Source organism: Plasmodium vivax, chromosome 9 (genome assembly GCF_000002415.2).
Source record: "Plasmodium vivax chromosome 9, whole genome shotgun sequence".
Lineage (NCBI taxonomy): Eukaryota > Apicomplexa > Aconoidasida > Haemosporida > Plasmodiidae > Plasmodium > Plasmodium vivax.
The window spans coordinates 277,791-301,410 of NC_009914.1; the positions used below are offsets into that span (position 1 = coordinate 277,791).

A 23,620-nucleotide genomic window follows, 5' to 3' on the forward strand; every position below is an offset into this window, starting at 1 on the left:
TTTGCGCGACCCCCCTGCGGAGGCGTATACGTATACGTATATATAATTCCTTATCAGTTTACGCGATTTTCGACATGCAAAGTTTTTTACTTCTTTCAGTCCGCCCATCGCTAAAAAAGTGTTCATCATTTGTAGAATTATATATCAGTTCGCAGGTCAACTGCTTCGTTTAAAAAGGGGGTGGTTTGGGAACGGTTTGGCAAGCGAAGTATGGCTACTCAAGGGGGGGCGCATAAACGCTTTATTTTGAGAGAAGCGAATCCTCCCCATTTGCGTATGTTCGAACGAACGTCGGCCTCCTCAAGAGGCAATCTCGCGGGTGACCCACCGAGCGAAAGTACCATGTAACTTTCCGTTAACCTTCATGAGTATTTGTTCAACTCATATTTTCCGTCACGCGCGAAGTTCCTACTGGAGGGGGGCCAAACGGATAAACAACTTCGTTGTACGAATTCGCAACGTTGGAGGCCCCCGCTCGTTCATTCACCTTTTCGTGCTTCATCACAAAATTGTAAAAAAATTAACCTTTTGCTTATCCGTTTGGAAAAAAAATATGTACATATGTATCACGTATAAATCGACATTTTGCGTATTTTTTTTTTTTTTTTTTTATTTATTTATTTATTTTTTTTTTTGGCTACCTGAAAATTTACGGCGTGGCTAGCCAATCGTCGGGCGGCAGTCGGCACGAAAATATGTTCGACCGTGCGTGCGCTTTTGCTGCGAATGCGTTTTGCTCCACCGAAGGGGAGGGAAACAACAAACTGGCCGCCTTGCCGCTTAACCCCTGACCCCTTCGCCGATCACCTCCACCAATTTGTGACAATTTTAAAACATCTGCGGCAGTAGCAGCAGGCAAAAGTTTACCTTGTTCCCTTTTTTTTTTAAATAAAAATAAGTACAACAGTGCAAACGAAAATATGCGTCGAGCACGAGCTCTGGCAGCAGCACCAGTTCGGCGCCCCCTTCCGCGGAGCGACCTCCTTTTTCCCAGTAAGGATATTTTTACCACTTATGGGAGGATCCCCCCCCGGGGCGGAAGCTCCACAATTGCATATTTGTATATATATATATATATATATATATATATATACATTTTTACGCTTCTGAGGGGGGGACCTGGGGGGTGATGGGAAGTGCCAGGCGGGGAAAAGTATGACGGACGGCCCCGTCCTCTCACCCCCTACAATAAAATAGTGCCATGGTTAAAACAATTGTGTGGATAGGGACGTGTGTGAAATGCAATATTGGGGAAGGTGAAAATAATGAGCTCGATGGAGCTTAACAAAGGGGGAGGGGTGTGCCTGCGAGATGACGAAGGGCCACAGGGGCCCGCCACGACTGCCGTGATTTTTGCGGCCGCGTTGTTCCTCACCGCTGCGTTATTCCTCACCAGTGCTTCACTTCTCACCGCTCCACCCCTCACCGCTTCACTCCCGCGGGCGCTGCGTGGAGCCGCGGGACAGGAGGGTGTTCAACGAAAGGGACGAGGTGTAGACGTCGCTCTCCTTGTAGGCCATCAAAATTTGCAGATTTTTCATCTTATCCGCCATAGCTCTTTGCACTATGTTGAGCGTATCCTGCAGGGTGTTCATTTTGGTGGAAATGGTTTGGAGATCTATGGGCGTGGGCAGTGCGTCCATATTAATTTGTCGAGTCCTCCTCTTATTAAGTAGGAGCATGTAGGAGTGCCTCGAAACAATCCGCTCAAGTCTCCCATCAAACTTCAGTTGCAGTTCTTTCAACCAAGCCCTGTACTTGCTGTTAATGCGCTCAAACGAGATTGTAATTTCCTTCCGCACGCTCCGGAAACACTCAGCTATTTGTATGTGTGTGTTCCTGCGGTTGTACTGAATTATTGTATAAGCCTTAATCAAATATTTAGCACTTAATTTGTCCAAATTTTCTTCACTTTTTAGCAAATTTAAAAGTTTTGGGTCATGGTAATTATATTTCGTTTTCTTCACAGGGTAAGGCGAATCGGGGTGGCTACTTTTTGCTGCGTAATCGTTCATGCTGCGGACTGTTTCGTTCGCTGGGTTGGCTTCATTCGTTGCGATTCTTTTTTTACTTTTGCAGCTTGAGCTGGGTTTGTCTATGTGTTGTGTTCCTTTCACGGCGGGGGAACTCCTCTCCCCGGCCTCCCTACAACTGCCGCTTCTGTAAATGGCCTCTCCACAACTGCCGCCCCTGTAACTACCGCCCATCTCCCCCTCCGCCAGGTAGTCACTTGAGATCATTTCGTTGCTCGCTTCGTCCTCCCCCTCGATGTTCACCACTTCGGAGTATTCCCCCGTCTCGCCCTCGTCGTGGTTTCTTCTCCTTCGGCAGGCTGCCACCGGGGTGTCCCTTTCGTCCAAAATTACGGGGTCGTCCGCTCGATAGTTTCGTCCTTCCCCTCTATTGAGACCGCTTCCATTCTGAGTCCCTTCTTCCTCCCCCCTTTGTCTGGCCCTGTCCCCCTCTTCCTGACTGCGCACCTCTCTGTGATCAACGCGGCGCAAGTGCCTTTGCCTTTGCAGGTCGCCCCGCTGCCTCCCCCCAGCTGTGCCGTTCACCTGTGGCTTTGTCGAGCTTCCTATCTGCTCATCAGTGTGCTTCTCTTTCGCGTCATGGTTTAGTAGCTCTTTAACACTTTTCGGGGGCGACTTGAGGATGCTGTGGCCACTCCTATTGCTGGTTCCTCTCCACTGATCAGCCGTCAGCAAACCTTCTAAAGCATCACACCCACGATCTCTTTTCTCTCCCACATCTTCCTCAATACCATTTTTAATCTTAAACTCTTTTATACCGTAAGGAGGGCAATTTTCTCCCCTTTGTTTTTGCTTCCCCTTGGGGATGTCACCTTGGCTGTAGCTCCTCTGCGGGAAGTATCTACCACCCGATCTGTTTTTCCCTCTTGAATCTTCCTTCCCTTCTTCCAATCTGGTGGCAGGCTCACTGAGTAGCAGCTTCGTCCCATCATCTGCGAAATAAATGGGGTGTACACTTCTACAAGTTTGCTCATTTGCATTTCCTGGGTGGCTCCCCACATCTACCTCGCCAACATCACCATCCTCCCCTCCTTGGCTTCTTTCCCCCATGCATACTTGCTCACACAGATTGTTCTTACCCGACAGAGTGAGGAGCTCGTTCAGAGGGTCCTCACATCCCCCTGCTTCTTTTACCCTTCTGGTGTGTTTCATTTGGTGTATCTGTTGGCCATTTGGAAGTTCGCCCCGTTCGCCGAGGTTTCCCCTGCTCTGTGAGAGTACACTGAGGAGTGGGTTCTCCCCAAACAATTCGTCATCTTGAAGAATAGCCGCCTCCCCTCCTACACTCTCCTCGTGCTCCAAATCCTTCGTCGTTGCGTAGCTCACCTTTGTGGGCATTCCTCCGTGCGACTCGCCGCTGTCTCCCCCCTCGGGGTCAAGAGCGTCACCTGCCTCGATCACCCCAAATGATTCGATCACCCCGCATGCTTCGCATACCGTATCTGCTTCGCCCACCCCATCTGCGTGGCTCGTGCTCATCTCCTCGCCGTGCAACCCTCCTAATGCGCTGGCCTTACCGACGCTTGCACAACTAGTCGCTTCCCCCGGAGCAGTCGGAACCTCCTTTCCCTCTTCATCCGTCAAACTGGAGACCCCCTCGTCGTCATGTGTGTCCATCTCATTTATAGACTCATCCAAAAGTAACGTTTTCGTTCCCATGGACGTGCGATAATCCATTAGGCATATCTCCTTCATCGAGGCAAAGCTCACCTTCCTCCTTTCCAATTTTTCTTCTTCAATTATTTCTTCCCCATTGACACAGATGGTGCGACTGTCTGAGTCTTCGGAGGAGGAGCTACTCGCACCGTTGCTTTCACCTTTCAGCTTTGTCTCGTGCGGAGCCCCTTCCCGAAGGGAGGTCTCCTCCAGCGGGTTCTTCGCCTCCTTCGACTGGTCCTTCACCCCCTCCGTCTTATCCTTCACCTCCTCACCGCTGTCACATTCGTTACTATCAATCGAAATGACCTCCTCAATCACGTCGAACATTTTATTCTTAATCGACTCCGAACGGAACTTGACGCAGATCTCTATGTGGTCCAGGAGGCGGCCTTCATACTGTGTCCGCAGCTTGTTTGACAGTGCACCTACAGGGGTGAGGGGGTGGAACGCGAGGTTCAGCTTATTAGTTTTGGTGCAAATGCTGAACGGCAGCTGGGGAGAGAAAATTTCCCCTTCCCACAGTTGCAGCTGTGCATGTGTGTGTACATCTATATGTATGTGTCCATTTCATTCTGTTTGTGGTTTTTTTGTTTTTTTTTCCCGTCGGCTTTACCCAGCGCGTCCATCCGCGAGCAACGAAAAATGAGCATCTTCCCCCGGGGGTCCTTGCGCACCCTCACTTGGTCGTAGCACAGAACGATGAGCAACTTATTTTGGGTGTTGTAAAAGTAGGCGTAGAAAAGGTTCAGCAGCAGACATCCCCTGAACCCGTTGGGAGTCAACACGACTTTGTCCTTCGGGCTGGTGGGGGAGGCGCCGTCTCTCTGATGGGTGGGGGCGTCCCCCTGGTTGGTGAGGGTAATCGGTTTGCTTATCCCACTTGTACCGCTTATCCCGCTTATCCCGCTTGTACCGCTCATCCCGCTCATCCCGCTCATCCCGCTTGGCCCCTCCCCCGCTGTGGCACCAAACGTGCTGATGAACAGGTGACTCTCGGAGACGTAGATGTAGGAGCAGCTGCGCAGGTAACTCATGCTTATGTCCTTCTCCTTGGTTAGCGCCAAATAGTTGTTCCTCTTCCTGTTTAGCAAGCTGGTCACTCCTGGGAGGGACGCCAAGTGGGTGCCGCTCCCCTCGCAGCTGCTGCTATGCAAACATCTACAGAGGGATAAAATCTTCTTCTTAATCTCCACGTCTGGGATGTGATCGTAAGTGCCCACAATTAAGTTGACGTACTCGGTGAGAGAGGAACTGGAGGGGATCTCTCCGAACTGTTGGGGCTCTCTAAACTGTTGGGACTCTCTAAACTGCTCGGGCTCTCTAAACTGCTCGGGCTCTCTAAACTGCTCGGGCTCTCTAAACTGCTCGAACTGCTCGAACTGCCTAAACTCTTTGAACATTTTTAACACCAAGTTGAAGGCAACTTCGACGACTTTGATCCTGGAGCACCCCACCTGCATGTGCCTGCTACAAGTTATTTTTTCATCTTGCCTAAATTCTTTTAAAATACCATTTAGGAGAGTCAATTGGGAGGAAATGAGATGCAGTAGGGAGGTGACGAATGTGCACATCTCCGTTTTGTAGCCTTTCCATAGGATCATAAAATTTGGCAAGCTATTATCCAATTCGATGATGAGAGAAAGGAAGGCTCTTTGAAACAACAGAGCTCTGCTTTCCAAAAGGTACCTCCTGTTAAGACATATTTTTACGATCGTGTTGATGCTGTCGAAGAAGGATCGATCAATTTCTTCCTCCAGTTTTAGGCACCTACTGATGCTGTAGCGGATAAAGTGCATGCATGCATCTGCCAAAGTGATCAAATTGCTGTTTAGAGAGTTTACACATATTTGCATCACCCGACTCACTACTTGGTAGCTGAACTGAAAATTCGATTCGATGTCTATGTCTATTAAATCGTTCAGAAATATACACAAAGATATTTCCCCCTCCTCCTCCACGGCGCTCAGCTCTTGGAGGATGTTGCTGTGGTAGTCCTCTATGTCCACGTCGTTCATTTTGGCAGGTTGGGGGGGAAGCGGTTCACTGCAGGCAGAGCGGCTGACCGGTGGCTACAAAGTGGAGGCTGCAAATCGGTGGCCACTATCTGGTAATGCTAACCAGTGGCTACTAACCAGTGGCTGCCAACCTCTAACGTGTGCACATGCTTCCTCTCCGCGCCCGGACAAACAGATTTATATCATCGCGATGGGGGGCTAAGCGGAGAACGGGAAGGAAAAAAAACGTACGCCAGATCTTGCACACGTTGAAAAAAAAAAAAAAAAAAAAAAAACAACTAGCTTAACTGAAAAGTTTTACATGCACTGTTCACGCAACACACAAAAATTTACGTGAAAGACAAAACAAAGGAAATTTAAAAATCGAAATGGAAATAGTTACAAAAGCGTTTCCTCGAATGAGTGATAAAGTTTGTGAGAATCCACACACGCGCGTTTGCATATTCACAATCGTGTACACAAGTTAATAGCTTTTTTTTTTTTTTTTTTTTTTTTGCAAATGCTCACAAAAATGGGAGGCTTCTCACTCCAGGATGGTGACCCTCAACAAGTGCACACTGCAATTTTGTTTGCTTTCGCCACTGCCAATTTTTTCGCTTCGCCATTTCGTCATCCTGTTTGGTTTTTCTTAATGTAGAAGATACGCTTCTCTGTGAAGAGACCCACGCTGCGTCTTTTCAATCGTAAAAAAAAAGTGAGGAATTCCTGCCAGGTTATCCCATTTTGTGCAAAACGTCAACGCTGCCTGGTATTCCTCCGTCCACCGCTACTTTTGCAGACATGGCGAACCTGTTGGTGCTTCCCTCAGGTGAAATTTTTTTCTTCCGGGTGGATTGCGCTCCATGTTGAGTGCCCACCAAGTCGATCATCCCAATCCCCAGCTAGCTTTTTTTTTTTTTTTTTTTTTTTCATCTTTTCATATTCACTGTAAATATTGCTCTCCATATTGGCTACCCACCGAGTCAACCATCCCACCCCCCAGCTAGCTTTTTTTTTTTTTTTTTTTTTTTTTCTTCTTCTCGTATTCACTGTAAATATTGCGCTCCTTCACCGCCCTGATGTACGCCTGAATAATCGTGGCCGCTTCGTTGTCTTCATTTTCCCTCTTCATAATGATGTTGCGTCTCTTGTCTGTCAGTTCTTTCAAAAATTTTTTCTCCTCCACTTCCACCTTCTTCTTCAGCATCGTGGCGTCCAGGTCTTTGTCGATAATTTTGTTCTCTCTCAGTTTGTTCTCCCAAAGTTGGATTTCTACGGGGAGGGGCAAAGGATTTGCGGTGTGTGGGGGGATACGCCTCCACGAAAAAGTTCCTCAGCTTCGCTCCGCGAAGTGACTCACCCTGATCCATCTCGTCAATCTCCGCGTCTATCGAGTTGATATAATTCTGAATGTCTTGCTCTATCAGCACGTTTTTTTTCACCAAGTTGACCTCCAAATCTTGGTATGTCCTAATCTGGTCATCATACACATTCTTCGTCTTTTCGAGCAAGGCGTTGATATTTTCCAAGTCCTCTGTGAGGTTATTTACGGGCATCTGATCGAGCAGCTTCTTTATGCTTTCCTCGGAGGACTTCTTCAAATTGTTCAGCTCATTCTTTTTGGTGATCAGTATCTGTTGGAGATCTTTCAGTTCGTCGTGACTTTTTTTCCTAACCAGTTCTAACTCGTCATTTAGTTGCTTCTCCTCGTTTTGTGTGTTTTGTTCCTCCTCCTTTAGCTCTTCCAAGCTTTGGATGCGCTTCCGGTGCTCCTCGGCTGTCGTTTGGAACTTCACCAGGAAGATCTCCTATAGAGGGGGGGTCGTGCAAAGGAGCGGTGGAGGGATGCCCCACATGGGGGTGTACAGAAGAGGGAACGGGGACTACTCGCTTGGGAAATGCACCCCACAGTGTGCACGAAGCGGCAACCCTAAATTGGCCGCCCACCTTCAAATCCTTCACGATGCCCAAAAACTTAAAAAAGTCGTGGTTCTTTTTTTCACTTAGCGAATTAAGGATGGTCGTCAAGTTTTCATTTTGCTTAAAAATTTTGCACAAGCTGAAACAGTACTTTTTAATTTTGTCCGCCAACTCTTGGTGCTCCCTGTGCACGCCAAGCTCGTCCTCTCCCTCGCCATCTAGTTTGCCACCCTCCACCTCCATCCCCTCTTCACATTTTATCACCTCCGTGTGCTCATACAATTTATTCAGCTTTATTATGTCCTTAAAGTAGGTGAAGAATTCCTCGGGTAGGCTGGACAACTCCTGCTCGTTCAGTTTTTCCAGCACCTGCGAAAGGGCAAGTGGGGGAAGAAGTTTGGCTAACCCATACGTACATAAATAGATATATAACTCACCCACCCTTGGCAAATAAAAACATTTGGCCAAACATGATGCGGCCACATCTGCTTGCCACCACTCATCCAGGTGTACCTCCTCATTTATGAAAGACAAATTTATAATCTTCCTTTCGAACGTCTCGATGACGTTGTAGAGGCTTTTCGCCTCTACGTCGATGAACTTGCCGTCCATGGTGCTTCCCCTTTTGGTGATCCTTCCCCCGGGTAAGTTAACATTTCACAAGAGAAAAGAACGAGACTGCGAGTAACCCCCCTTTCCCAATTTGTCTCCTTTCTTATGACGGGCAGAATCATCAACTGGGGAACATAGAAGAAGGAATATGATGCCTACCCCCTTTTTAGGAACAAAATGAAAAGTTAATCACTCAATCGATTGACACTTCACACCACTATAAAGTTAAGCCATACACTTTTGTAGGTACTTACTCGTGTGTGCAAAATGTGGCAAACGGCACAGTTGGATGGCTCCTTTACTCAGCTTGGCCAGGGAACACCCATCAATGCACCCTCACCCAGTGGGCATGATAATCGCTCCGTTTAGGAAAATGAGCAAATAACGCTTTTAAAAGGAGAGCTTATCAAATGGTTCGCAAGTTTACAAAAAAAAAAAAAAAAAAAAAGAAGCGCATACAGCACATCGAATGCAGCACATTGAATGTAGCACACCGCGCCAAGCACATCGTGCCTAGGGAAGGCTCACCGAGTTCGCCCCAAGTGAACTCCCATTTCGCAGACGCGCGGAAAGGTGCCCCTCAAATGGGCATCAGGCATATCTCTCCACCGAGGACTAGCGCACTTGTCGCGATTTCCTTGTCTACCATCTGGAGGGATAAAAAGAAAAAAAAAAAAAAATAATAATAATAGTAAATTATATCTTACTACCCCCACTGTGTCTTGTAAACGCCGCATTGCCGCTTTCCCGCTTAACCGCTTTGCCACGCTGCGCGCAAAGTAAACCCGGGGGAGAGACAATCAATAGATAAATATCAAATCAGCTGGGCAATGTATCTTCAATTACTTATCAGAAGCAGAACTGAATAGGTTTCATCATTTTAATATTTTCCTATTTTGTCCTCCCCCTGAGGAGGCGTAATTTTGTATCGCCACAGAAAACGGAAGTATGCCACTCTCCTGTGGTACCCTCTTTTTGACTCACCTGTTGCGATGGCGAATCACCCGTGGGGGTCTTTTCTTCCTTCCACCTTTGGAGGTCACCCCTGAAGGGTAGTCCTCGTCACTCCACTGCTATGAGCGACTATTCCTTCCTCTTCACAGCTGCCAAACATTGCAGGGTAAACTCAACCCTCCAAAAAAAAAAACACCCAAACGAACAACAAAAAAAATGAAATAAAAAATACACAACGTAAGGGGCACCGTTTATGTTACACCGCTTCGTCCAAGTGGTCACTCACCAGGATGGAACCCTTTTCTTAGCACCTCTGCCCTCCTCCGCTACACCATGTCCTCACTCGGGTGAGTGGCCAAATCTTTTATTTTGCTCATCAGCGAGGTGGGAGAGTACATGCTCTTCAAAATTTCGTTCGAATATTTGGGGTGGTTTTTCTTCATCACCAGGACGCGCAGCTTCTCAATTTCATCATCTCCCATCAAGGCTGCTCAGCGGAAAAAAAAAAAAAAAAAAATGATTGAATAAATAAATAAATAGATAAAAAAACAGCCCTGTTAAGCCACTGCCAAAAAGGCGCCTGCCAGTGAGACAACACCGCAAGGAAGAGGTGCGCTCTCATGGAAGCGCCAATCGAGGGAGTGTCTTTTCTCCTTATTTCTCCACCGCTCTTCCACCCACTCTCCTCTTTTTTTTTTTTCCTCTTTTCCGTGTCAGATAGGGATAACTGGTTACAAAATTATCTTCAAAATAATTTTATTCAGATGCCAAGCGTATGCTTTCATCATGTGCGAAAAAAAGGAAAAAAAAAAAAAAGGGAGGGGGCCCCTTCGATTGGCACATCTCTGTAAGGGATCCTCTCCAAGCGCGTAACAACTGCACTCGGTGAGCAAAAAGGGAAGTCTGCAGCCACGCCACATCACGCCGCTAACCGCCGCTAACCACCGCTCACCGCCGCTAACCACCGCTCACCGCCGCTAACCACCGCTCACCACCGCTCACCACCGCTAACCACCGCTCACCACCGCTCACCACACGCTTACCTCTATAATTCTGCACCAGCAGCAGCAGCGAGGTGTGCCAGTTCACCGTCAACACGCCGGGGTAGTTCAAAAAGGAGACGAAGTAGTCCACGCACTTTTCGATAAACTGCAAAGGGGAGGGGGGGTGGAAGAACAAAAGGGAATGACCATAGGTAGAAACGGGGAACGGTGCAAAGAATGGCGAAGCACCGAATGGCGACGCGCCGTATGGGTTGGCCTGAAAAACAGGCGACCCTCTCCTCATGAGAAGCCTCCTATCCTCACTCACCTCTTTGGAGAATCCATATTTTTTGTTAAAAAAAAGGCATAAAAAATGGGAAATGTTAGAGTTCCACGGGAAGGTAAAAATTTCTTGCAAGCATTGCGTTACTGAATTGATCGCGATGCTCATTTTTTGGATGACACTTCCAAAAATGGCTAGTTCCTTCTTGGTGCACTCCTAACATTGGGGGGGAAGAAAACGTAAAAAGGGTTGTTTTTCTTTTTTAATTTCCATTGGTGCATTACACGTATCCGCTCTGACGAAGCGGGGAGACAGACGGACACACAAAAACGCCCCGCTTCGACCTTTCGAGCTCTTATTTTTTTCTCTCCAGTTGCGTTTTAATCAGTTTGGGGCAGTACAATTGTCATCATTATTCGTAATTTAGACAAAAACTAATCATCACGTTAAAACACGCCACTTGGTGGTTGCGAGCGGGGGGCAAGGGGACGATTCGCTCGGCGGATTTACTGAGTTGCCTCGCTCCGCCGCTTCACCCTCAGAAAGATGCGCACTACGGTACACCTCCTACCGCTTCACCCTCCGACTTACCCGACGCAGCAGGGGGTACAGCATCCCCCTCATCCAGGCCTTCGATTTGTACAGAGCCTTAATCAACGTATTGTACAGAAAAGTCTCCAGCTTTTTCTTCTTTTCTATGTTGTCCAGAATAATGGGCAGCAAAATAAACTCGTAGTACATGCACACTTCCTTCTCCTTCAATCCGGAGGAAAAAAGTTTTGTAACTTCAAAGGTCGCTTGGGTGGTCCACCTCCTAGGCTTGGTCAGCAGGAGCAGGTCGAACCATCTGGGCGATTTGACCAGAACGGTTAGCGCCCTGTGCAACTTGCCCTTCTTGTAGTGCGCCAGTTCTTCGCCAATCGTTTCGTAGCACTTCTGGACCAGCGCGTCGAGCTTTTCCTGTTGGGGGTGGGTGAGAAAAAAACGTGGCAAATGGGAAACGTCAAATGGTGCAGAGGAGAAGTGCTTATCCGAGCAAACACCTGGGCAACCCAAACCCCGCAAGTTGTTTCTTTTCCTTTTTCTGTCCACAATTGTTCTGCATAAACTCCTCAAATGTTAAAAGACGTTTATGCCCTGATAATTGCAGCAGATTCATTTTCAGCAATTTTATTTTCGCTTTTTTTTTTATAGAACGTACAGGGGGGGAGAGAAATAAACAAAAAAAAAAGCAACCAGGGGTTTCATTCGCACCGCAAGCGTTCGTGCGCAGCGTTCACTGCAGACACGAAAGCGCCATCGATCGGTATCGGTCTTTACAAAATAAAATTGCTCCTGGGGGCAGGGGCGCCTCACGTGTGCCGCTTGCACTGGGCACTCCACCTTCACCACGCACGAGGACCATAAAACCGCGTGGTGATTTTTTTTCCTCTTCCACAAAGCGGCGAAGAATGTTCTTACCTCTTCGGATGGCTCCGCTTTGACCTCCGTCTCCTGGTCCAATTTGGCTCCCCTTTCAAACCCGTGGGGATTTATTTTCACATTCAGGTCATCCAAAATGTTATTCGCTTCATCCATCTGGTTTTTACCGTGATGGCTAATCTGCTCGGCGGAAAAGACCCTTTTGTCGGCCATCAAATTTTCCCAATCTGAGACATCTTCGTCGACTGCCTCCTCCCCTCCTCCTATGTCATCATCAAACTGGAGGAACTTATCCACCTGTTGTATTCTGCCACCATCGGGATCGTCACCACTGATACTATTGCCATAGTCTGAGTAGTCCAGATCCTCCTCATTTTGCCTATTCGCCAGATTCAAAATTTTTTGAACATCGTCTTTTCTTTTTTTTTTTGTTTTTTTTTCACTTGCTTTATTTCCCTTTTTTTTTTTTTTAAAAATTTTATTCTTCGTAACAACGCTGTTTTTTAAGTCTTCTTCAAGCGTCCCGCTGTGCTTGAATTTTTTCTTTACTTTTACCTTCGCCATTGGTGCAGGCGCGGGTGAAAAAGGGGGGAGTCACTCGTACGGGCGCAGCGACGCCAATATGGATGTATCTATCTATATATATGTGTGTGTACGCATAAATGTACAGGCCTGTGTTGTGCCGCTTTACTCTACACACTGGCGAATCACAAAATTTGGAGACCTCTAAAAAGGGGCCCTCTATGGGGAAAATTACAACACACGTAATTACGAACGGGAAAATGCGGAGGGGTGGTCGACGCAAGTTCTGTGCTACGCCTTACATACGGAGGGGGGCATCTTACAAACGTAAAACGTAAAAACGTTAAAATGCAAAAATGTGAAACGCTAAAATGTAAGAGTAAATAAAAAAAGTTCACGAAATTTGCGCTGTATTATAACCTTGGAAGGCTCCTCTCCCCCTTCCGGAAAACACTCAAAGCAACTGTGCAAAAATTAAACATACAAATGAAATGCCGTAAGGGTGATACCTGCACGGTGTGGCACTTTTTCGCAAGCTGGTTCGCCCCACAAATGAGGAACAATCAGCACTGCGAAAAAAAAAAAAAAAAGCAAATGCAAATGCAAATGCAACTGCTACGTTAAGCACATACACGCGAAGCTGCAGATATGCTTATATGTAAACACTTGCTTAGTTAATTCGCCACATTATTTTAAAAAAGAAAAAAAAAAAAAAAAAAACTTCAATTCACAAATAATGTATCTGGGCATACTTTTCCGCCCACTTGTGTCGAACGATTGAACAAATTATATGGCGCGCACAAATGGTCGGTTAAAAAAAACTCTTCGCTCCACAGTTGGCATACTGGTGAAACGTAGAGGCGGGGGTCGAGGAGCTGCCTCGGTCACATAAACACGCGCAAGAACGTGTCAGAATCGTACGTACGTAATGGTTACTATTACATACATACATACTCTTGTTGCGCGTTACTGCTTCCTCCCAACTGGCGAGGGGAGAAAACAAAAGGATGTCGCTTAAAAGGCGCAAAGGATTAAGCACAAACAAATGGAATGGAATCAAAGGAAATTATTTAAATTGTACAAAAAAATTAAATTAAAAATTTGGAGCTGTTAAAAACTTTACAAAAAAATAAAGAAAAATAAAATTAAAAAAGAAAAATGTTTAACAAAATGTTATTTTAAAAATAAATTATAATTATTTTTAAAAAAAATTTATTTTATTTTTTCCCCTTTTTTAAGTGGACTTTTATTTTTTGTGACGGCACTGTGATTTGGATTTTTTTTTTTTAATTTTCTAACTAGCTTTTTTTTTTTCTACAAAAGTTTTTTTTTCCTATATAAACAGCTTTTTTGTATGAACGTTTTTTTTTTTTGGAAACCCCATTTTGGCTAGTTCAAAAAAAAAAAAATGACATAGTTACATAAGTGGTCTGACTTGTTCACAATTTTCCCACCAAAAATGAACCACCAGATGAACAGCAAAACAGGTTGGTTATATTTAAAAGGAAACAAAAATGAGACCCATTTGTCACTCTATGCAACGTGCTACCCACCTGTGTAGATATATGTTCCATTCTGCTGTTGTGTCAATGGTGGGGATCCATAAATAAAGCATATCATCAAAGGATAGATATATTCCCCTATAAGCGGGTACTTGTGGGGAACTAGGTAATCTTTTTTCCCCATGTTAACCGCCTCACGGCTAAATCAACAAAGCTATGAAATATGTCCCAAACTATGATACACTGTGATGACGTGGGGAACTATTTCACCGGGTTGCGTTTTCAGCTCGGCCATAAAGCTTAACCGTTTGGAATTGCCAATTTGTTATTGGAATGGCGATAAGGCAAAACTGCCCCAATCAAAAGAAACGATAAAGCACGTGAAGGGAGCATTTTACACCCACGTGGAAGCGGTTCATGCGTGCCACTCCAAAGTGGATAAGAACAGGCTCTACCGTTTACGCTCGGACGGGTGAATACCCCAAATGAGCGATTTACTCATCAGGAAATGCGTAAACTAGGGAGTCCCACACCCATTCGTGTTTGTGGGGGATACGTAACTGAAGGATCGCTCCTCTTCGTAGGAACAAAAATGTTACCTTAAGTAAGGGCAAAACGTATGGGCATTCCATCCCGTTAATGGTGTACCTTTTTCTATAATTTCCATTACGACGTTCGAATGTTGTTATGCCCCCTTTTCAAGCCGCTTTCCATTTGCGTAACAAGGGAATGACAATCGCAGTGCACATGGTCACACACGCTTGGGAAGCATCAAAAGGATAGGTGGCTAACTCTCCTGATGTCCTACACTTTCTACCTCTTTTGAATGAATACCCCCCCAATGCTTTTCACATATTAATAATTTTATTTTCTCAGATTGTATAGAATATCATCAATTACATGTTATATTCAGACATATGCTTGTCAATTGTATTAAAGATCATCACGGAAAATAAAATTAAAAATGGTATTCAAGCGTCCTTTGGACGCTGTTCTTTTTGGTTTAGCAATACGGGGGGGAATTTTATATACATGAAGGTGTGCCCACCTGATGGGGGAACACCACACAAAGGAGATATGCAAAAAAAAGGAAACCTTTCCACCAAAGCTTCACCTACGTGAATGAATACAAATAGCGCATTAGCACATGATGCGTGGTTTTCCATCACATAGTTATGAAACTCCTGCGTAAGTATGCATGTTGGAATTTATGTATACACAGGGCTATCTTACATTTTGCTTTACGACGCCTGAACGTATAATGTGTCGCGTGCTGGCAAAAGGGGCTGCTCAACAGGGGAAATCATCCCAACAACCATGCAAGTTTGCGCTTTCCCACGTTGGTCACTTCGAACGATCACGCAGGTACATATGAACAAACGCAAAGGTAATTTTTGTCACAAGTGATAATATTTAAAAAAAAAAAAACTGCGCTGTTGGGGGGAAAATCGCTTTGCCCCCTTCGCAGAAAACTTGTTAAACGCGTTTTTCACGCGCAACGGGAGTTTTCCGCGTTTTCGGATGATTTGTGAGAAAAAGTGGCCAAAACGCACAGGAAAAATAAGCAACAAGCAGAAAAGTGGAAATATATGTAGGAAAACAAAAAATAAGCACAAAAATAAAAAATAAACAAACAAATAAATAGAAAATAAACAAATAAATAAAAAACAAATAAATAAAAAACAAATTAAAAAAAAACAAAACAAATTAAAACAAAACAAATTAAAACCACTTCGTGCGCGCTAAAAAAAAATTGCCAATTTTTCGCTAGCCACGAAAAGTAACTTTTTTTTTTTACGCGCAGCAGGTGGCTTGGGGGCGGCCTCCCCCGAATGACGCGGCAGAGGATACTTCCCAACTGACCACTGATAACACCAGGGGGGGAGGTGCGAATGCCGTAGGAGGCGCCACTTTGAAGAGATATAGTGGGGCATATATTATATGGGGGTTGATAAGTGCCCTCCCTTTTCCTTTCTTTCCGACCTGAGGAGTTTTTCCCCCACCGCGATTTACCTTCGCGCATTAACACGTATTTATAAATGAAAGCGTGTGCAACGGGGCAGGGACGCTCATAAGGCAACATAAACCTCCGCAGCACGTGTATGTACGTACATGAGAGGATACATTTTAAGCAGCCGTTGATCTGAGTAGCAGCCAATGTTGGATTCGCCCTTTCTCTTGGTCACTCCTGGGGGGTAACGGAGGCGTGACCTTTTTTTTTTTTCGTAGCCCCTCAGTTTTGGCTCCCACTTTTTTCTTTCTTGCATAAACAGGAGGAGGCATACCGAAAGGAGTGCATACGTAATTGTAATGCGTATCGCGGAGAGCATCCGCTCGTATGTTCATTTTCTTTTCGCATCACTATTGCGTTTTTTTTTTTTTCCGCCCAACTGGAGCGCCGCTTAAATTAATGCAAATCATACGTACGCTTTTGCAACGAAAAGGCGAAAAAAAAAAAAAAAAAAAGCCGCTGAACGGTACGAATCAGCTGCTGCTGGATGATAAAAATAAAAAAACGTAATTTGGAGTATCTCTAATTTATTCAACTCCAACTTAGGGTTTATCTGAAAGTTGAATTTATTCCCTATCTGCTACTACCTCCGCACGAATTTTTTTTTAACTTTTTTTTTACTTTCACAAAATGGGAAGGAAATCAACTATCAAGCCAGCGACTGGAATAGCAGGTAAGGTTTTGCATACCGCGTGGAGCAGTGCGGGGAGGCGAAAATGAGCAGGGGGGTACACATACGTATTCGTGGGTGAAAATAATAGCGTATCGCCATTTCTCATATTACCTCTGTTCGCTTGAGCTGGCCCAGCCTGGCCGCCCGTGCGTGGCAACCCTGCGCTGCAGAGAAACGTACCCACCCTCTGCTCTTCAGCCACCGCATTTACGTCAGAGCAAACACCATTAGGGTTAACAGCAACCGCGTGGGTACCCCAATGCAGAGTTCCAGTTGGAACCAATTGCAGGCACCCTTTTTCACATCCACCTGTGTAACATTGTGCATTTTACTCTTCCCCCCTCATAGTCGGTTTCAACAGCGGACATGTGGTCACCAAGAGGAACCTCAAAAAGAGCATCAAGAAGAAGCCAAAGTCCAAAAAAAAGGAACTCATAAATGACGTCGTGAGAGAAATAACCGGATTTAGTCCATATGAAAAAAGATTAATCGAATTGATCAAAATCGGTACCTCTGCTGCCACGAAGAGAAGCCTAAAATATGCCAAGAAAAAATTGGGCACTCATAAAAGGGGCAAGGCCAAGAGGGAAGAAATACAAAAAATTGTCATTATGCAGAGAAGAAAGGCCGCAACGGAGAAGCACTAAGGGGGGACCACGAGAAGGCGGGAAAAAAAAGAAAGAAAGAAGAGAAGCAGTTGGAGGAACGCGAGGCTGCCTTCCCTCACCGTTTATGCTACACGCAGCAATTATCCATTTCTTGTGAACTTTTTTCCATTTTATCCTACCTCTACGTATCGTCCAGAAGCTTCCCCTTTTGGGGGGGGGGACCTCCACTGTTCTGTCCCGTTGCTTGAAGGCGCATATGCATACGTGTATTAACGGTACATATTAGTATGCATATGACTCTTCATTGTTTCCCCCATTTTTTACTCCCTCTTTTGCCCATCCGCATACGTTCTTGGCATGATGCTCAAAACCTACATTTCTGAATTACCTACCTTTTTGCCCATTTTTTTTTTTTTTTTAAATTCCATGAATTTTTACACACACGTTGCGCGAACATCGTTGTGTCGCTCGAATAACTGAAAGGAAATTTTAATGCAGGAATAAAAAATCGAAAGTGGAAAGATTTTCTCCGTGGTAAAATTAGCCAAGTGCACATGGTGCCAACCGGCGTGATGCCAAATGAATGTTCCCCATCGCGCTGTTCCCAAATATGCAGCAAAGGCAAAGGTGTCGATTCGTCCATCCGGTACTCCACCCCAATGTAGCGCATCGCCGTGCCATTAAATTTTGCTAAGCGGCGACGTATGTATGTAAAATTGCGCTCAACATGAGAAAGCTTCGGAATTAGTCCCCCTTTTAAGCGTCAGCCCAAAATTCCACCCCCCTTTCAAACTCACTGATGCTACATAAAGATGAAAAAGTTCCTTTGGGAGAATGGCGTGGTAAGGAATGAAAAGAGAAAATAAGCAAAGCAGAACGTGTGTTTCGTGCCACATATGTATGACTGGAGCCTCCCCGTGGCAACGTCACTTTTTAGCAAAGCTGATGAAATAGCGCCTTGACTGCTTCGCATCTTCGCATCTTCTCATTTTCTGTGTTAATTCGCTATTTGACCGACGCGGTGTAGTGTGCATTTTTTTCTTTCCCTATTCCCCAGGGGCTAAGCTGAACGCGCACACGGGCCCGTGCTCGTCTGCGGGCCGGACGCTCGTGGGTTCCCCATCGCGAACGTTGCACGTGTACAGTGTGATGCGCTTCTCAACGGCGCATTGTCCAGCGTTGCCTCGCTCGGTACACGGTGCCCGCGCCTCTCCATCGCCGCTTCACCGCTTTACCGCTTTACCACTTCACCGATTCACCGCTTCCCCACCTCCCCACCTCAGAAAGTCTCCTTCGGCGTGCTGGGCATAATTTACGTCCTCTACCTGAAGCGGTTTCTGATCCAGGAATGGGGGATATACCAAATGAAGAAAAGGGAGAGAGACATAACCACCAACAAAATTCAAATTTATGAAGACCACGAAAATGTGAAGCACATTTTGGACGAGGAGAAGAGCAAAACACACCGGAGGGCGTTCGACTATGGAAGGAAGGGTTGAGCGGCGAGCCAGGGGGATGAACTAACGACCCAAAATTGTTCCGCCTTCGTTTTCCATTTTGGCGAAGCAAAGAGAGACGGAAGAGAAAAAAAGCAGCTGCGTCGTAACGGATGTGTATTTGTTTCACAAGTGGAGTGAAACACCTCTCCTCGTTGTAGTTCCCTTTTTTTTTTCTTCCATTTGTGCGCCCCTTTTTGATGTCATCTGGAATGGTCAATTTATCGAACGAGCCTCCATTATGGGCAAGACGTTACTGTGTGCAATTTGGCACATCCTTACATCTCCACCTGAACGGCTAAGTCAACTTGTGTGTGCATGTACACAGGTCAGCAATCTTTAAAACGAAGTGTAACGTTCTCCCCTTTTTACGTTTTTATGGATCGAATTCGCCACTCGTTTCTTTTTTGTTTGCCCTAAACTGGTGCATGTTGTGGGACTCCCCTGTGAAGGGTTCCCCGTTAAGCAACTCCTCCACTTTTCCATTTCCTAAGTTGGCTTTACTTTGTTGGTTCCTCTCCCCATTGCCTGACTTGTTCATATTTTTTCCCCCTCACGTACACCATTTGGTGCAGGAAAAAAATAAAAAAAAAAAAAAAAAAAAAAAAAACCACCCAAATAGGAAAGCAAGCCATTCTCACTTCTTCCAGGTGTACAAAAAAAAAAAAAAAAAAAAAAAAAAGTCATATCATCTGAACAGCAGCAGACCAAATGATCTTCCCTTTTTTTCGTGTCACCAATCGCGCTTGTACATTTGCGCATCGACCAATAGAACATGTTTCGCCGATTGGGCCTTGAGCATACCCGTATGCATACACATTCGAGGAAAATTCAACAAAGTGAAAATTTATCGCCTTCCTTCTGCCCTGTCCATTAATGTTTGCAGTTTTTATATGGCGGAAAAGCAAAAAAAAAAAAAAATGCTAATGTTGCGAAGGTAAAAAGTTGACGTGTTAGCGACTCGGTTGGCACAAAATATGCAAATTCAGCTTCGCAAGCATTGAACGCGTTGCGCCATTTTTTTTTTTTTTTCACCATTCATTTTGCCCATTTGTTTTTTAATTCTCTGAGTTTTGTTTGTTACCACTTTGGCTGTCACATCCAGCACAGCATGGAGCCTCCCCGCGCGTGACGAAGCCGCCACCCCCGCAGAGCTGCACACGTGCGTACACATGCGTTTGGTCACGCGTGTACGTATTGTATGAATGCGCACATCGCGTTGGGAGAGAAGAGGAAACGCCAAGTAGGCCAAGCAGTGTAAGTAGGCCAGTTAGACCAGGCAGGCGCGAACTCGCCCACTCCCTCGAAATGGTATCACCCGGAGGCGCCGGCGGCAACAGCAAAATAGCCCGCTTTTCGAAGAGCCTAATTTTAGAGAAGGGGACACACCTGGTAAACGTAAAAGACGATGGGAGCCTGAAGGAGTACAAGTGGTGGAACGGGCTGATTAAGCCCAAGGAAACCTTTAATGCCAAAAAAACAAAGGGGTTCCTGATCGTGAAGTTATTCCTCTACGGATACTTAAACAGAATAAGCACATACAGGTCGAATAAAGACAACGACCTAATGCACCCCTATTTAAAAATACTCCTAAATAATGAAGAAATATACAGGACCAAAGTTTTACACAGTTCCTTAAACATATGGGAAGAAAAAATAGACATCGAAATTCACTACATCAAAAGCAAAATAGAAATTCAGCTGTACGAAATGGATGAAACGGAGGGCATCGTGGAGGACGAATATATTGGCAGTGCCTTCATTGACGTTTTGTATCTGCAGATGTCCAAAAAATATGACATAATTCTTAAGTACATTAACAAAGTGGGACACTTGATGGATCTTTATCATTACAAGAGGAAGCCACATGATGAGGCAAGCAAGGGAAATCCGAAGGGGAGCCAAACGGAGGAAGCCACTCAAAACAACGGCTGTACCAACACAAGTAAAGATGCCTCCCCACCGGGACGAGAAAAGTGTCCAAACGATTACAACGTTCGCATCTTTGCTAAGCTAGTTAACAAAAAAAACTGCAACAAATTGATTCTGCAGTTAAACTGCATCTCTTCCCTTAACTACTCCTATGTGCACAAACGCAACGAGATACTGGACAAAGAATTAAACGTAAATCAGTTGTATGATGAGTTGATAACTATAAAGGGAAATGTGGAAACGATTTGGTTGCCTTTCTTTTCAATTATATATAACTTTGCCTCATGGAGAACGCCATTGTATTCGGTCTTTTTTTTGATTTTTTTTTTTTTTTCCTTTTTGTTTTCCAAATTTTTTCTCTCCTTTTTTTTAGTAGCCTTAAGTATAATTTTTTTCATTTTGGTTTCCATCATTAAGGAAAGCGACAAGATGAAGCGGAGTGGCCAAGTCGGCACTTCGGCGAAGGCTGGTTGGACTGCGAACGTTCACTCGTTGGCCGCACAGGAGGGGAAGGACAACAGCAAGAGCAGCGGCAACAACGGTAGCGGCAACAACAATAAGAGCAAGAGCAAGAGCAAACCCTTTAGCTACCGGATGCAGGCCAAGCAGTTCGGTGGCTACTGCCAGCCGAAGGGGGGGGAACTAGGTTTAAATGACAACACCTTAAAGGAGGACACCTATTCCGGGAGCGACTCTCAGAGCAGCGGTAGTTACAGCGGCTGCTCTTCAACCGACTTGAGTACGGACCATTCCAGTGGCCTTTCGGACTCCTGCGGGAGTGACGCGGAGTCCAGTGCGCTTCTGAGCGCCGAGGGGGAAAAAGGCGGAACAAGTGCAAACAGCAAAAACGCGGGCGACAATTCCAGCACGAAGAAAAAGCAAGGTGATAAGGACCCCCCCCGAGGTGGAAAAAACATCAACAGCTGCATGGACAGAAACACGACCAACATGAGCGGAGACGCAGCCAAGGGGGGGAAAACGAAGAGACGAACCAACAGCAGCAGCTGCACGGGGGAAGTCAACACGGACAACGATGACACGAGTAGCGGCCTGAATCTGACGGACGAAGAAAGCAGCAATAACGGAAGCACAGAAAATAATCTACAAATTATTAAAACATTCGTTTCAAATATAATAGATGATGAAATTATTAACAACGTAAAATATTTTCACTACATCCTTTTCTGTTTCACCAGGTGGTCCCAGATTTTATTTTTTCTCTTACGAAGGTTTGGCTACTTCCTAGTAGTTATTACTTTGCTTTTTTGTTTCTTAAACATTTATTTCTACCCCCTTGTGGCGAGGCTCCTGCGTTTTTCTGTCTTCTCCAGTGGGTTTATTTTTTTGACCTACAATTTGAAGCCCACGAATATCCTGTACAGGTTTTTCTTGTGCGTTCAGGAGTACTACTTTTGGGGGCCCAGTCGCAGGAACGTGGACATTTTCTCCGCGCCCCGCGTGGGGGGGTGAAGGGGGCCACACAGCAGCTCAGGTGTGAGCGGCACCGCAGTTATGCAACCCGTATGGTGTAGCAGATCAGCCCATCAGTCTTCCACCCAGTGTGGAGTGCCCGGTGTGGATGTGTGCGTAAGGGAGGCAGGGCTGTTGACTCGTTCATTTTATCCTGCCCATTTTGACCTCCCCACCTTGGTAGCACTCCCTTTTTAAGAATGCTTCCCTTAGGGCAGCCGCACACCCCGTTGCGCAATTTTGCCAAGAGTGCGTAGCGGCTGCCCCTTGTTCATTAGTGTATTTTTCCGTTCTTTTTTTTCTGTTCATATCGGTGCCACCTCCAAAAGGGGTAAGGAGATCGTACACAGAGCACCGCCGCGTTTACTCTTGCCTTTCTTTGTACTTTATCAATCTGTCCATCCATCTAGCTAGCTAGCCAGCTAGCCATTTTTTTTTTTTTTTTTTTTTTTTCCTCTCAAATTGCCCATCATCATACATACGCAGTTTTTAAGAGGTGTGTGCAGGTAGCCAGGACGTAATGCTTCCCCACCTCCACCCGCAATTGCGAATGACGTAAGAAAGTAACTTTGTCTGTTTTTTTTTTAAAGAGCATTTTCATTGCTGGGGCTTTTTCTTTCCCAATTGCTTCACCTGTTTGTCGAGTCGGGGATAATCATGACCGTGCGGCATTTTCACGCACACGTCTGCATACGTACAGTGTGTGGAGGTGTTATACAGGTGGAGTACCCACGCGGGCCCTATAGGCACACATATAAACAGATTGGGGACGAGTGGGGGAACATCGAAAAGAAGAAAAAAATAATTTTCACCCAAGTCTGCTTTCACCGTTGCGTAGAACAAGAGGGTTGCCATATATCTCCATTTAAGGGGGACTGGGAAGAGCCAATTTTACGAACGCACATGTCATGGACGGCGGACTTCTCACGGAATAATTTCGTTTTCCTATAGAAGGGGAGCTGCCCTTCCTCCGAAGGTACCTTTTATGCTTGGCTTTATCTCCTCAAATCTGAGCCCCCTTCACTTGGCGGTGCAACACGTGAGCATAGAAGGGGTTTAAAGGGAAAAAAACCGCTTCACTGCTCCGTTCCGCTGCTCCCCTTGCGAACATTTGAAAGTATCACCTTTTGGCAGTCCGCTAACGGCAAGCACCGCATGGTTAAACGTCGTGCCACTTGTGTTGATACCAAATAGTTGCGCGCTGCCCACGTAACACCATTTCTTCACTCACCGGGGAAGCGATGCATATGCATTTTCTTTTTTTTGTGGCCCGCTGGCTAATGCGAAGGAGGGAAGGCCTTTCTCGTTTGGCTAATTCGAAGCAAATGTTTGTCAGAAAAAAAAAAAAAAAAAGGCGCAACTTTGGAGGGCCACATAAAAATGCGTTTACATTTTTACCGCGCAATGTTATCTACAAAGGAGAAACTGTTTCTCTCGTTTGGTGAACCTTTGCAAATTTTTTAAACGAATATATATTTTTTTTTTACCACTAGAGGAAGGAAAAAGGAAAGCAATAAATAAGTAACGGTCGCCGCGAACGCAAATG

The 23,620-nt window shown here is 45.5% G+C and overlaps 5 protein-coding genes across 5 annotated transcripts, besides 37 other annotated features; 3 read left to right on the forward strand and 2 right to left on the reverse strand.

Moving 5' to 3' along the window:
- The first annotated feature begins 513 nt into the window (after nt 1–513).
- Nucleotides 514–580: a microsatellite.
- Nucleotides 581–875: 295 nt separating this feature from the next.
- Nucleotides 876–896: a microsatellite.
- A 534-nt stretch (nt 897–1,430) lies between these two features.
- On the reverse strand, nt 1,431–8,218 carry PVX_091135 (hypothetical protein, conserved; the record flags this gene model as incomplete). Its single annotated transcript, XM_001615168.1, has 5 exons — nt 1,431–4,060; nt 4,306–5,761; nt 6,759–6,958; nt 7,047–7,494; nt 7,634–8,218. The coding sequence occupies 5 exons, from the start codon at nt 8,216–8,218 to the stop codon at nt 1,431–1,433; spliced, it is 5,319 nt and encodes a 1,772-aa protein (XP_001615218.1).
- Nucleotides 2,228–2,258: a microsatellite.
- Nucleotides 2,333–2,357: a microsatellite.
- Nucleotides 2,386–2,484: a microsatellite.
- Nucleotides 4,066–4,087: a microsatellite.
- Nucleotides 4,216–4,239: a microsatellite.
- Nucleotides 4,960–4,993: a microsatellite.
- Nucleotides 5,026–5,059: a microsatellite.
- Nucleotides 6,868–6,937: a microsatellite.
- Nucleotides 7,874–7,893: a microsatellite.
- A 1,022-nt stretch (nt 8,219–9,240) lies between the features above and the next one.
- Nucleotides 9,241–9,326: a microsatellite.
- Nucleotides 9,327–9,483: 157 nt separating this feature from the next.
- Nucleotides 9,484–9,516: a microsatellite.
- On the reverse strand, nt 9,499–13,697 carry PVX_091140 (hypothetical protein, conserved; the record flags this gene model as incomplete). The annotated part of the gene is made up of 5 exons (XM_001615169.1): nt 11,900–13,697; nt 11,030–11,398; nt 10,484–10,654; nt 10,216–10,321; nt 9,499–9,662 (listed from the first exon to the last, which is right to left on the reverse strand). The coding sequence occupies exons 1-5, from the start codon at nt 12,422–12,424 to the stop codon at nt 9,499–9,501; spliced, it is 1,335 nt and encodes a 444-aa protein (XP_001615219.1). The 5' UTR covers nt 12,425–13,697.
- Nucleotides 9,865–9,957: a microsatellite.
- Nucleotides 11,001–11,023: a microsatellite.
- Nucleotides 11,329–11,348: a microsatellite.
- Nucleotides 11,447–11,495: a microsatellite.
- Nucleotides 11,943–11,968: a microsatellite.
- Nucleotides 12,760–12,780: a microsatellite.
- Nucleotides 12,831–12,864: a microsatellite.
- Nucleotides 13,447–13,473: a microsatellite.
- A 2,582-nt stretch (nt 13,698–16,279) lies between the features above and the next one.
- Nucleotides 16,280–17,694, forward strand: PVX_091145 (60S ribosomal protein L36, putative). The gene is made up of 2 exons (XM_001615170.1): nt 16,280–16,568; nt 16,917–17,694. Exons 1-2 carry the CDS (start codon nt 16,526–16,528, stop codon nt 17,213–17,215), a joined length of 342 nt encoding a protein of 113 aa, XP_001615220.1. The 5' UTR covers nt 16,280–16,525; the 3' UTR covers nt 17,216–17,694.
- Nucleotides 17,131–17,152: a microsatellite.
- Nucleotides 17,439–17,494: a microsatellite.
- Nucleotides 17,558–17,577: a microsatellite.
- Nucleotides 17,695–17,850: 156 nt separating the features above from the next.
- PVX_091150 (hypothetical protein) lies at nt 17,851–19,182 on the forward strand. Its single transcript, XM_001615171.1, has 2 exons — nt 17,851–18,018; nt 18,460–19,182. Exons 1-2 carry the CDS (start codon nt 17,989–17,991, stop codon nt 18,673–18,675), a joined length of 246 nt encoding a protein of 81 aa, XP_001615221.1. The 5' UTR covers nt 17,851–17,988; the 3' UTR covers nt 18,676–19,182.
- Nucleotides 18,648–18,667: a microsatellite.
- Nucleotides 18,792–18,816: a microsatellite.
- Nucleotides 18,801–18,854: a microsatellite.
- Nucleotides 19,183–19,193: 11 nt separating the features above from the next.
- Nucleotides 19,194–19,219: a microsatellite.
- A 559-nt stretch (nt 19,220–19,778) lies between these two features.
- Nucleotides 19,779–19,802: a microsatellite.
- A 178-nt stretch (nt 19,803–19,980) lies between these two features.
- On the forward strand, nt 19,981–22,074 carry PVX_091155 (hypothetical protein, conserved; the record flags this gene model as incomplete). The annotated part of the gene is made up of 1 exon (XM_001615172.1): nt 19,981–22,074. One exon carries the CDS (start codon nt 19,981–19,983, stop codon nt 22,072–22,074), a length of 2,094 nt encoding a protein of 697 aa, XP_001615222.1.
- Nucleotides 20,021–20,040: a microsatellite.
- Nucleotides 20,058–20,140: a microsatellite.
- Nucleotides 20,825–20,968: a microsatellite.
- Nucleotides 21,045–21,071: a microsatellite.
- Nucleotides 21,192–21,259: a microsatellite.
- An 898-nt stretch (nt 22,075–22,972) lies between the features above and the next one.
- Nucleotides 22,973–23,008: a microsatellite.
- Nucleotides 23,009–23,185: 177 nt separating this feature from the next.
- Nucleotides 23,186–23,209: a microsatellite.
- Nucleotides 23,210–23,266: 57 nt separating this feature from the next.
- Nucleotides 23,267–23,295: a microsatellite.
- Nucleotides 23,296–23,620: the final 325 nt, after the last annotated feature.